Here is a 13,610-nt window from a genome sequence, read left to right on the forward strand (position 1 = left end):
AAAATTGGTAGTGTTTGCGTGTTTACTATATTTTAAAACAAAACAAGTGTTCTTGGAGATATTCGCTTAAATACCTCAAATAACATCATAAAATTGAATATTTTTTTAAAATTCAAAATTTTGTGTTCTGATATTTATCTTCTACAAGAATTTTTAACAATATGTCCCTCTTTTTAATATGATGTAATAAATATTGCTTTGGATATATTTGTTAATCAATCAAGACATTATATTGAATACAATAAATTGGCTTTAATTATTTGGCTTTATACGTATTAGAAAACGCGATAGAGTTTTGGGTTAATAGTTTGGCCTGAGGTGCAAAACGAAACTCGTTGTAAAATGAAAAAAAAAAAAAAAAAAATTATATGAAAGAAATAAAGGTTACTGATAGAAATTTTGGATTTTTTGCAAGAACTAAATAAGTGATTGGTGGAAAGGGCGTTAATACTGACACCCATATTGTTTTTTTTTTTTTTAAGTTAATTGCCAGTAGAATAGAAAAGTATTATCGGACCTAGGGTCAGACCGAGGTGCGAGGTGCCAACTAGTTCTTCCGAGCATAGAGATTCTCGTGAGGTGTCGGTGTCCGCCATCTTAGATTTGACATCACGGCAGCCATATTAGATGACCTTTGACCTTGACCTTTACCCCGGCGGCCATCTTGGATCCGCAATTTTGTTTTCTAAAACTTTCCACCATTTTGAATTCCACCATTTGGTTTTCTAGAACTTTCCGCCATCTTGGAATCTTATTCCCCACTCTGTAATGTTGCAATTTTCGTTACGGCCATCAAAATTACAATACATTTTTTTTACCAATTGTCAAAAAACTATAAACTAAAACATACTTGTTTACTTGTGCGTGATGCGCGAGACGCACTCCGTGATGTTGCGCTGCGCCGTGCTTGCAGGTTCCCTCCACAGGGGAGCTACTCAGCCCCGGAGCCCCAGCAGCAGTACCAGTCGGCGTACGAGCACGAGGACTGCCGCCCGTGGGCCGACGCTTGTCCGCTGTCCCTGGTGTCCGCGCTGCTGCAGTCGCCCTGGGACCTGCCGCGGTCCGCGGAGCCCGCCATGCGCTGACCGCCTATCAGCGTAGCGCCCTTTGACGTGCGTGAGATCCCCGCCTGACCGCAAGCCACGCGCAGATACGAAGCACGTGAATGTCTTTGAAACCAAGACTAGCGAAGAACAATGTCAAACTCTCTAGAAGATTGGCGGGACGGTTTAAATAGGGAAACTTCTTCAGACGGTCCAGAATCCAGTCAGTAGTTCCCCACAGGCTGCGCCGAAGCTGCATGATCAAGGACGACGAAGCAACCATGTAATGGAAACGATTCGTCCTAGGAACTGCTTGTGAAGGAAAAAGCGGCCCGTTTGGGGAACAGGGATAGGCAACGAGTAAGTCACTCGCTGGGCGAGTGAGGTGTAGTGTCTGTGTAAGACGATCATCAGTGCAGTCATCTCGTCCGCCCGACCCAGAGGCCATGAGACCGGCCCGGTTAGGAGAGGCGGGCTCACTGAAGTAGTCTCCGATGACCCGCTCGTTAGAAGGAAACAGAATGGGTTCGCAGACCACAACTGCTGTGCGCTCGGAGCAGCTACTGACCTGCCGAAAATATCTTCATTGACTGCAGTAACGTTTTTAATAAGCACTTACAGTTTGGAAACAAAGCAAGAAATGTATATTATACTTGAAAAAGTTTTAATGGTTAAATTTGCTAGACACTCGTTACATTTATACTTATTAAGGTAAATTTTAAACACTTGCTTGTAATCATTATTATAAAATATTAGAAATTCCAGTCCTGATTTCATTACAAGATAATTAATTCAACCTTTTATCGTTATCCTGCCATACAGGAATATCACGGAAAGCGTAATCGGTTCTCTAGAGGTATTGCTGGAACGTGAATAGATCCAGAAGACCAAACCCTCGCGGACACTCTGGGTACAGGTAGTTGCAGTCCACCCTGCCTCTCCTTCCTGCTTGCTGGGCCTTCAGGTAGTCTGCGTCTATGAGTTCCACACTGCTGGAGCCGTAGTCAGGTCTACAAAAAAAAATGTTATACAGTATGATTGAATGGCTTTAATTTACGTTACACAGTCGGAACACCTCGAAATTAATAAAAACTGTTATAACTATAGTATTCGCACTAACACAAACAAAATACTAATCAGCAATCATGTAATGACTTTATGAACAAAAGGGGAAAAGCTAAGAAAACCAAAATTTTGTTGAAATAAAGTTGGTAAATTTTTACGCTGCGTGTTTATGACGCAATGATATGATTAGCTTTCATAAAAGATTTTACAATTTTAAAACGAGAATATTTTATTTTTAAAGTTGCTCAGGGGTAAATTTAATGTTATTTGTTTGGAGGATCAATATCCTTATTGAAAATAAACATTTGATAAATAACCGCAAGAAAAAAGCGTGAATTAATATTGTATTATTATTTTTAGTTGCACACAAGGCTGTAAGTTGTATTACAAGTATGTTAAATTATATTAAGTTATAACTTCTGTAATTTTAAACACAGTTATGTGTTGAATGACATATGAGATGCACATCAAACCAAGACCGACAGGCTTCTGATAAATTTAATAAATAGCAATGACATTTTCCTGTCCCAAATAATGAAATATCAGGGATTCTTCATTACTGTAATTAAACACAATGTAACGTGGAAAGAGTAATTAAAAATATTTACGTCATTAGCTTATGGCACACAACAACACTTCAACATGCGCTACAAGGCAAGGTTTATATATTTACACTATACACAGGCACTTTATAGTCTGGTTGGATATGAAACAGTCTTAAATAAAAAGTTATGGAAAATTATTTATATTCCTAAGATACTTCAATCTATAAAATTTATAATATTTAATTCCGAATTTCCGTATCTACCGTCTCTATGATGGGCATACCACTACAAAATTTCTTATTTAGAATTTTTATCTCAGATACGTGCAACTTTATTAAAAATAATAAATTAAAAATTTAACTCAAATCACTAAAAGTTAGCTCAGTTATTCAGATTTTTTTCTAAATACATTAAAATTTATCTTAGGAGTTTCAGCAACAAACAGTTTAAATTTGTACCAGCAATTCTCGGCTAATATTACATGGGCTCTTTATCTCCTACAGCTATTCTCGTAGTACTAGGCCTATTATATACACGACCGCGTATTTGCGTATTTCACAAAAAAAAAGATGCTATTGGCGTAAAAATATGTTAAAGTATATTAAACATTTGTTTGTATAGTAAAATAACTCTTACATACGTGCTCGTCTAAGTGCCAGAAAACACAACGGGATCAATAGACTGTGTATGAACGGCTCACCATAGATCACCAACAAGACTTTCATCGGCGTGACTGATTTTAAGCTATCAAATTTTAGCACACTTGTAAATAATGCCAAATAAATTATTACTAAAGCCTTCTAGACGACCGGACACACACTACACACTTAAATTGTACGAATGTCACAATAATACAAATTTACCAATCGATTTAATCACACTTAAGTTCATAAAGTTTAGTAGCTACCTTAGCCAGTTAAACACATTTTGTTCTATCTTCCATTACACATATGGCTGATCTTCTAAATGGCTCAACAATCTATGAAAGGATTAGATGATTGAAACATTTAATTGTGCGCTGTTCTGGCAGCAACCAATCACAACACGGAAACCAAAAATTACGTGGGAGCAAAAAAAAATTAATAAAATTAAATAAATACATAAAAATTTATGTGACATAAAATGTGTCTTTACGCAATACCAAACATGTTCAATACATAATAATTATTCATGTTATGCAAGCAGCGACATAACACAAATATTTAAAATATATTAAACATAACTTTAAATTTTGCCGTTACTTTGATAGAAAAAGAAAACAATAATATTTCATCTACTCTGTACTAGTTAAAGTGTACCACAATTAAAAAAAACACTAATTTCATGAAGACAATCTAAGTACTGTTTTTAAACAGCTTAAATTACTGTAGCAAATTCTTAAATAATACAACAGTGAGCTTTATTGTTAATTGAAGTGTAATAAGATTATTTTGTGACACAGAAGAAACATTTTAGAAATTTTTCTGGAGCTCACATAGATTTTCTCTCACTTTATTTGATTCATGTACTCACAGAGGGCCAATTCTAAAAAAAAAAATCTTTTTCAATACAAATTATGACCATTCAACGTTAGGTAGACTACAAACATTTAGTAACAATTATAAAAAAGTAGATTAAAAAATGTATTCATGATATGAGAATGTGGTAAATATTAATGTGCTAAAGAAACATTATTTTTTAACGTATATCCTCTCCTGAATTCACGTAAAAGTTTGATTGAATATTTTTTGTTTTATGTATGTCAAATATCGAAAATTTAGTCTCTCTAAATGCTTAACATTAAGTTGTCGTAGGGCTGTGTACTTCATAAGTTGCTCTTCTTTTGTAATTATTAAATAATTGAAAAAGTATATATGTATCTGTGATTTGGTGTACCAAAAGTATAAAATAAAAAAATAAAATAATAAATGCTTGGCTCAGGGTGGGGGAAGGACCATCAGACACAGTCATGTTCGGACATGTCACGACACGCTCGCAGTTTGCTGGGAGCAGCATCAGTCCTGTTATTTAATAGCCACATCTCGTATAACAGGAGCTACTCACGTCAGCACAGTGTGCAGCAACTCTCCAATCAGCCCGTCGTGGTGAAGTGGCGTCTCTGCTGCCTCGCATATGCTGCGCAGAACGCATGCGCGACCGTCCACGCCCTTTCTGCAAGGTAAACATCTAAACATCAGCACTCCATTATCTTTGATGAGTGAGTCAGTATTCCCTCGTGCAAACAGTAATTGAAAATTTAAACATTCAGAAACAGATGTTTTAACACAAACGAAACCGTTCTTAACATTTAAAAACCACATAGGCTATTCAAGTCCAAGTCCCGCCTGAATGCTTGTTAAATGCATAAAAAGAAACTTTGGATGCCTAATCTTTGATATGTGTTTTGTTGAATGAAAAACATAAAACAGGGGGTGTAATTTTTATCATAAAAAACGTATCATCGGATGTAATCAATCAGTATGTGTGTTATGAGATATTGTTAAAAAAAGTACAACATCTACGTACCTTTATCATTCTCGCTGAAGTTTTATTCCTCAAAGGGTAAAATATGGTTAATATGGTTGAATAATTTAACAAACAGTAATATTTTTAAATCAATTTAAACTAAATTCAAGATATTGGTAGTAATTTATAAAAAATACTTTGAGCTACCCTCTCTTATTAAAAGTTTTCTGAACCATCACCTTTTTAAGTTGGAACATGGGTTAATATAATTCTAAATAATAAAAAAGTTGAGTCCTTAATCATAATTGTCAAAATAAATTAAAATTCACTGTAAATATAAGTTAATTATAAATATTTTGGAGTTCACATCTGTGGTAAAAAATGGGATCGGTATGGTTTTATTTGTTTAACGCATGCTGCCATATTTACTTAGTTCTGAAAATTTGCATGGACATTACTGTCCGTTAATAATCACATACTTTTCTTTCAATGGCAAGATACAATCAAAAACCTTGAAATTGCACGAGCGAAGCAGCGGGTTATTACAAGTTTTAGATAAACTACATGAGAAAATAACTGGTAAAAACATCATTGTGAAAAAATTATTACACACACAGAATCGTTTCACGTGAGATAAAACAAAAAAGGGAGTTGCCATCCATTTGGTTATTACGTGGATGAATGCATGAAGCCATTACACCCCACCTGCTCAACGCAGACTCCAGAGACCTGTAGATAACTCCTCGGTGGATAATACCTCCCTCTGCAGCAGTCGTATTACTGTTGATGTTAGTATTGTTTGTTTGGAAGACAGTTGGCGCATTTCTTAACGACCTGCTGTAAAACAACACCAAATGAAACAGTTTCAAAGCACGCTACGAAGCTAAAGTTTTTCGCATATTTGGCAATTTATTTTTACAGTGAAATCATATGAGTTTTACCAACAATATTTTGATTAAATGTTTTCAATAAATTTGTAAAACAACTATAACTCTTCATAAAGCTGTAAATATATTAAGCAAAAAAACTACTTGTGTACTTCTATGTTATCTCAAATACATACATGTAGGAATGCATGCATGAAAGAATATATGCAAACATTTGTACATAAATATATTCACTTAAAAAATTTAAAAATATATTAACTTAAAATAATATCCATGCCCCGATAAATTAAACACAAATAAAACAAATAATGACGCAGAGACTGTCATAGAGCTCTTTTTTACCTCTATATAAAAAGCCATATGATATTTTACTCAATTAATTTTGGTTTGAATTTACTAGCAAAAATATCAGTTAAATAAGGGAGAGCCTGCTTACTTGAAGATAACTAGCCATGGTTACGATTCAGTAAACTTTGTGTTCCAAATCACTTGCTAAGGGATGTTTATACTTTTTTTTTAAATTTCTACTAATCGTGTGCCATTGCATAACTTTAGCTGATTGATGTTTCGGAGTTATATATTGGGACTCCAATTTTAAAATTCATAATGTGTGACAGTAATCCAGTAACATCGAGTGAATTAATAAATTCCGCTGGAAAATTCACTACTTAATTTTGGTTTATCATGGATTCAATGGATTTGTATGTCACTGTTTCACCTGCGATTCTGTTTAGAATTATGTTGTTCATATCGTTAACGTCAACATTTTTAGCCGCGGGAATGGCTCTTCCACTTAACCATGCGTGATTTCGATAATTGATTCAAACCTTTGTCTACTAATTCTTCTTTTGAATTCATGATATTGCAAAATTTAGGTGGAAAGTTGATTTTTCCTGTTTGAGGATTTGTAGGTACAGTGCCGTTACTAACCTCGAGTAATTGTCTTGAAAATATGTTAGCTGTTGGTTACGTCTGAAGCTGAACTCTCATATTTTTTGTAAAATTAATTTTTTTTACTTTGCTCCAAAAAGTTGAATATTTCAAACAGGCATTCAAATCATCAACTAGTGTTGAGCGAGGTATAACTGGAAGCGTTAGCCTGAAGTCACCGTAGAGTAACACCGAGGCTTCATCAAATTGAACCTGATTATTTCTCAACTCTTTTAATGTATCGTCTAATGCTTCCAATGACTTCTTGTGAGCCAACTCGTGAAACACGTACTATGGCAAGCGATAACCAAAGATGGCGGAGAAAAAATGTTTTATATATATATTCGCTCACGAATTTCAACGAGAATATATTCATTCTCTGAAGAGTCTAATCTCCTTTCTTGCTGGACTTGCCAGAGATAATATCGATATAAACTACATATTATCATAATTTAATTAAAACGAATAAAAATTCTATTAAAAATTGTATACATTTTTTTTCCAAACACGTTCTCAACCGTATAGGTATGTTTATTTAAAACCGAAAATTATAGTATCAAAATTCATGCTTCTTACTTTGAAAATGAAGGACTTCCCGGAAATTTTCCGGATTTTATTGGAAAATTTTACCATAAAATCATTTGCGTATTTAAACGCAACGTTGCGTCTAAATTTTCAAGTCAATCTATCGACTACTTTTAGAGTTTTGTGAGCACAAACAAATGGACGCTGAATATATATATATATATATATATATATATATATATATATATAATATATATATATATAATATTAACCATTGGGTGATTCTTAAAATACACCATGGAAGCATAGAAAAATAATATTTAAGAACAATAATTTTTAATTTTTTTTCCTTATGAAAGAACTTTTTTGTGGTTATCATTTCATAACAAGTATAATTAAATTTATATTATTTGTTCGAATTATTAGTTACTTGCCTGGAAGATACTGTGGTGAATTCTGTGATGTTGTCTGGAAGTGTGTACTGGAACTGGAAATTGTAGGACCAAGAAAGAAACCTTGTCCGAAATTCTACAGGAACCGCTAGTCCTATAACAAACTGAGATTTACGAAATATATAACAAAACTATTATTTAAATTGTTGTTTATTAACATAGACCTATTGATAAATAATTAAACGTGTTTATTAAATTATTCAATCTAGAACTTTACTTACCAATTGTTTTAATTATCTATATAATTTTAACTTTCGTTACCTAAAGTAACATTACGACCTAATTTTGGAATTAAAGTGCACATAAAATGAAAGGTTACAAATAAATAAAACGTTAATACTTTATTTTGGTTATCAAGGGGCTATCACATGGAAAACTCAATTATAGAGCCCACCACCTGTGTCAAACTGAAAATTGTATAAGTCTGGTGGAGGAAGCCAAATGTGTCTGAAAACACATGTGATACGAAAAGCGTGATTTTTTAAGCCAAATATATAAATATAGCAAAAACTTAACAAATAATAAAAATGAAGTTTGTTTTACGTCGGTATTCCAAGACACAAAAACCAGGGTTCAGGTGTTAAAAATGCTAAACCTGTACCTTAACCATATATGGCCAGTTGCCAATATTACGCGCATGCTCAGAGCTAACTTTTTCGTTGATTTCGTTCACATGGCAGAATCGCATCTGGTGCCATTAACTCGTATTCAATCGTTTTTATGATTATCAGGAAACGTACCAAGCGTTTTTGAATGCCAAATGAAACATTATTTTAGTGAAACTATCCTGGAATACAGATTGTACACTTCATTGGTCATAACAATAAAAAATAGCAATTTAAAAGTACCTGAGAAAATTTAAATTACCGAATTTAATTCGTACGCTAGTACTGCTATCTGTAGGATATTTGGCGTAGCAAAGGTATCGATGGTTGCCAAACGTCCGCTAGAATTCATTGAAATCAGTTTATAGCCTAGTGCAGAGTTGCTTTTTCGTTACCTAACAGAGATTGGGTTTAGACACGTTCTGGAATACAGTCTGCGAGTTAGGTTACAGTTGTATCCCAACGAGGTAGTGCTTATTCGCTACCTGACCAAAATGTCTTGGAATACCTCCCTGATGTACCTTTATACTAGACCAATCAATAGCTTGATAAGACACGAGCAATTTTTATGTACCTACTTGAGAATATATGAATATGGTTATTAGATGTTCTATATTTTGCTCTTCAAAGTGACTCTAGCAGAAAATTGTACAATCCAACTCTTCAGTAAGAAATTAACGTGGTTATAAATGGCTTTATTCTGATAACGCTGTTATTACAGATGAAGAACGTACATAAAACCTTTTTTATACATATTTGAATCAGTCACTTGAGTTTTTGAATTTCTTGCGATTATTATTTTTGTTAATATTTATAGGAACACTTTTTTTTAGGTAGACACTGATTGTTGGAAGTTCTTGTGAATATTCTTCCTGTTTTTCAAGTCAAAAGTATGCTCGTTAAGTCCATCAATAATGGTTTTTGCTTTAACTTGGCCCACATGTTTGTTAGAGTAATGAAAATCCATAAAAATTTAAATGTTGAATTTTATTTTGTTTTCTCTAAGAATCTTCCTAGCTTGAGTTTCAGTTGGTATTACATTCATTTTATAAAACCGAGGCCACCATGATTGAAAATCCTTTACTTTTTCACTTTCTACAATTTCAACTTGGAACGTGTCATAAACCACAGATGAATGTGACATTAGCTCTGCATATCGCTTCATTAAAAAAATCGTGTCAGTTTTTTTAAATTTATTTTTTAGTAACACTGAAGTCTCAGTCACATGAGAGGTACGAATGACCCCGAATGGGAAAGTAGAGACGAATGCTGTCAAATCGGCCGGTTTATGTTAGGGTAGAATCAGCCTCACAACGTCATTGTCTTTATTTTGTCCGGCTGCACCATTAGAAAAAAAATGAAGATGCCTAACACCAGCATCAAGAACTTCACTGATATAATCTACTAGAAATGTGTAAATTTCATTAGGCCTTTTCCTGGCTTTATTACTTTTAATATCATGAATGTTAAAAACATTCACCGTCAACTGTCGCAAATAGAAGATTTCTTGGACTGGTATTTGGGGATGATGAAGGTTTTGCATAAAATCCATACTGATACCAGCTACGTTTTTATATGTTAAGCATCTGATATTTTCAATTGTCTTAAAAATCTTCCTTCCACTCCTTTTATGGACAAGGAACTCAGCAACATAAACTCTTTTAGCAGCGTCATTTAAAGCGGGACTTTTTATTTTGACAGATAATTTCTCACATTTGCAAAAAAAAAAAAAAAAATTCGCCTACTAAAAGTAAAATAAAAATGCCATGGAAGGATCTCAAATAAAACTTGTAGTCAACACTCAGATCTGGATGTTTTTGTTTGAAAAGTTGCCACATAATTCTTACATTCAGGTTTAAGTTTAGTTATTTGTAAGATCTACTGGTATAATAGGCTTCTGTCGGGGGAAAAGAAGCAATATAGTAGTCAATAGTCTTTATAATATATCCTGGTTTAGCGTTCCCTCGTAAGTCTCTTGGTTACTTGCTTGTGACATTAGTTTACATAGTCTTTTGACACGTTCAGAACAAATGCCATGGGCAGAAAGAAACTCAAGTTTACATACCTTTACATTTCCAATAGACGTAGACACAGAATATGTAAAAGAATGCGACTTTAGTTTACTACTTATTGTTTCACCATTGTCCGTTTTACGTCTTTTTCTTTCTGTCTGCTTGCACTTAATCAATGACTGAAGATAAGCATTTTATTCGCTTTTGGTACTTAAATCAGTGAACTTTATATATGTTTCAGTTTCTTTGTCCTCTGTAACTTTATCCAGGATACATTTCAATCTACATCTAAACATACATACAAACAACATTAGATCAAAATAATTAAAAGCCGTTAAGATATTATACATTTATGTTAAACGTGAATAATTAAAAGATATTTTGAATTTTTTGGCTTAGATTAAACGAAACATCCTCAAAAATATTTTTCAATGTTTAACAAACCTTGGCAGATAGGTTAATCAAGTAGGCCTAGTGTTTAAAATAATTAAAATTTTCAACAAGGTAAGCTTTATATTTAATGGCACCAACTTTACAAGCATATGCAAACCAATTAGGCTATACTATGTTTATAGGTTCACTTACTTGCAATCTAATCCGTGTTCTTTTGGTTTCACTAAATTTCCTTTCCAATTTTCGTATTCTTCTTTCTTCACTCGTGACTTTTTGTACACTTTCACAATTATATTTAATTGATTCTGCACTTTTCTACGTTTTAAACTTTAAAAATTACTAATATACACTTGAACTCATATTTGCTCAGAAACAAAGCGTGACAAGAACAAACAACAAACTGAACACATTTACAGCTGTTTTACTTTAGGTTAGCATAGAATATGTAGGAGCACTGCTGCCACCAGCTACAAATCATGTCATTTGAGAAACAACACATTTCCAGGAAATGTGGTTTTTCTCAAATGAACGAATGTTTGAACATCTATTATACTGTGTTTACGTATTGGAAATGTGTTTTATACATATATGATGTACCTTGCCTTTACTAACAATGTTGTGTGTTTAACTCAAATTCGACAAAAAATGGACATGAGGTGTTTCTCAAATGACTGATTCATTTACAATGGTATTCTTACAAACAAGAAGCTGAGTTCACGACTAAATTTTAAACATTTGTCCAAAAAAATTAGAAACTGAATTTAAAGTGGAAATGAACTCAACAAACGCCACTAAAGTGATAATCATCAATTTAAGTGTTTGTTTTTGAATTTGAATACAAATTTTTGCTTTAACATTATTTTCACTACATCATTATAGTTTGGTACCATGGAAGTGCATTATAATTTTGTTACAGGACATTTTTTGGTCAAAAACACTGCCACATACACTACAATTACTGCACTTGTTTCAACTGCCCCATAAATTAAAATTAATTACGTATTTTCTTAACTCTTGTAATAAAAAAATATTGTCAGTAAATTTATGCAAAGATACTAGTGAATGATTTTACGATTTGTAATAAATGGGCCGTTTCTCATAGAATACACCTAAATACATTAGAATCGCCTACATTTGGTACAAGATCTTCAGAAATACGTAAAAACATTTTTACGGACGTACAAGAAATATTGCCAAGTATTAATCGAAATGTGTCAGCAATTATCAAAACAAGAATGCTATTTTAAGTTATTACACTCTGATTATCGAGTGAGTTGGTGCAGTGGTGAAAAACTGAACTTGTGTTTCGGAGAACCCGAGTTAAAAACATAGACTGACCATCATGTTTCAGTTTCCATGGCTTACCGAAATAACGCCAGATAATTGCTGGGCTGGTTTCTAATTTTAAGCATTAATTATTGCTTCCCTATTTTTCTTAAACTAATCCTCATTCCAGTTAAACTATAATTTAATTATTCATCCATCCATCGTAAATGTACTGACACGTGAACTAAAGTACGAAATTAATAGTAAAATAGTGTTTTGTAAAATATATGTATAAATCGATGCATATAATTTTTCTTCGTTTATCGATCCATAGATCCTTAGGGTTAAATATTTTTCATCGCTACCTTTCACCTCCATCCACCACTCTTTGCCCAATAGAATATTTTTGTTATTAATGCAATAATTTCATAAACATCTGCCATTGTCGGTTCACACTGATTGCTATCTAGGCACGTATAATTTGGCCTCAGCTGATGTTGGCGTTTTCATCACTTGTTAAATAATTCATTCCTGTAGTCGTTCTTGGAGGTTGTTCCTGACAAACCATTGTAAGCCAGCAATGGCATCAGTCAATGAAAATTGTTTTAGATAAATATTGTATTCCTTTAACTAATATGTGTCATTACTGTTAGCACCATAAAAATATATTGTGTAGCCGAATGTTTAGTAAACAAATAGCTAAAATATATTTGGACTTTGAAGGAAGTCGTCATTTTTAAATCACACAAACGGTGTCGCCGTGGATATTGGGCTCAAGGGAGAAGTGTTATGACCGCGGACTTGACGAGGCAGGTAAATCAGATAAGCGCACGTAACCAACCAAACTGACCTTGTAAGTGCCGCCGTCAATGAAGACGAGCGAGCGAGGCATCCTGATCACAGCAGCCACTGGCACCAACAGCAGTGCCAGTGACGTCACCACGCCCCTGCAATCAGAGAGCACTCGCCGTGGCCCGGGCGGTGCCGACTCGCGGAGTGCAGTTGGGTGCGTGCCGGCGTTCGGCGCGAGGGTTCTGGGTTTGTGTCCCAGGTAAGGCATGGGTTTAAATTTATATTTGTCATAAACAGCCGTTAATCTATCTCATAGAGTATTAATTGCCAAATTAAAAAAAATTATTGTATCAACCTGTCAGTAATAGATAATTAACAGAAAAAATCGTCATTTTATAAAATACTAGCTGCCCGAACCCGGCTTCGCACGGCTATACTAATGGAAAAAAATTAAGCCACATCTCCCATTTACAGTAATGGTAAATAAAACAAATACAGTGAAAATTTATTACAATGCTGTATAATGTACCAGAGAGAAAATGAATAGCACCGATGGTTTCCCGACTCGTGCACGCAACGTACAACTGATGTACCCGTACTTCGCTACGGCAGTCTACAGGCAGATCACTCTTGCGCCGCTCATTATACAT

The 13,610-nt window shown here is 33.9% G+C and overlaps 1 protein-coding gene across 1 annotated transcript; it reads right to left on the bottom strand.

Annotated features, from left to right (window-relative positions):
- Positions 1 to 913: 913 nt before the first annotated feature.
- LOC134529444 (uncharacterized) lies at positions 914 to 13,228 on the bottom strand. Its single transcript, XM_063363591.1, has 5 exons — positions 13,019 to 13,228; positions 7,875 to 7,927; positions 5,804 to 5,932; positions 4,697 to 4,804; positions 914 to 2,053 (listed from the first exon to the last, which is right to left on the bottom strand). Exons 1-5 carry the CDS (start codon positions 13,226 to 13,228, stop codon positions 1,894 to 1,896), a joined length of 660 nt encoding a protein of 219 aa, XP_063219661.1. The 3' UTR covers positions 914 to 1,893.
- Between the last annotated feature and the right edge of the window lie 382 nt (positions 13,229 to 13,610).

Source organism: Bacillus rossius, chromosome 1 (assembly GCF_032445375.1).
Source record: "Bacillus rossius redtenbacheri isolate Brsri chromosome 1, Brsri_v3, whole genome shotgun sequence".
NCBI lineage: Eukaryota > Metazoa > Arthropoda > Insecta > Phasmatodea > Bacillidae > Bacillus > Bacillus rossius.

What these genes read in the sequence shown, in the direction of transcription:
- LOC134529444 (XM_063363591.1), bottom strand. Translation starts at nt 13,228, where the DNA reads ATGCCTTACCTGGGACACAAACCCAGAACCCTCGCGCCGAACGCCGGC. An exon ending in TTGACGGCGGCACTTACAAG is followed by an intron (nt 7,928 to 13,018) that starts GTCAGTTTGGTT and finishes TACAATTTCCAG; the next exon opens with TTCCAGTACACACTTCCAGA. An exon ending in CTGGAGTCTGCGTTGAGCAG is followed by an intron (nt 4,805 to 5,803) that starts GTGGGGTGTAAT and finishes TTTACCTTGCAG; the next exon opens with AAAGGGCGTGGACGGTCGCG.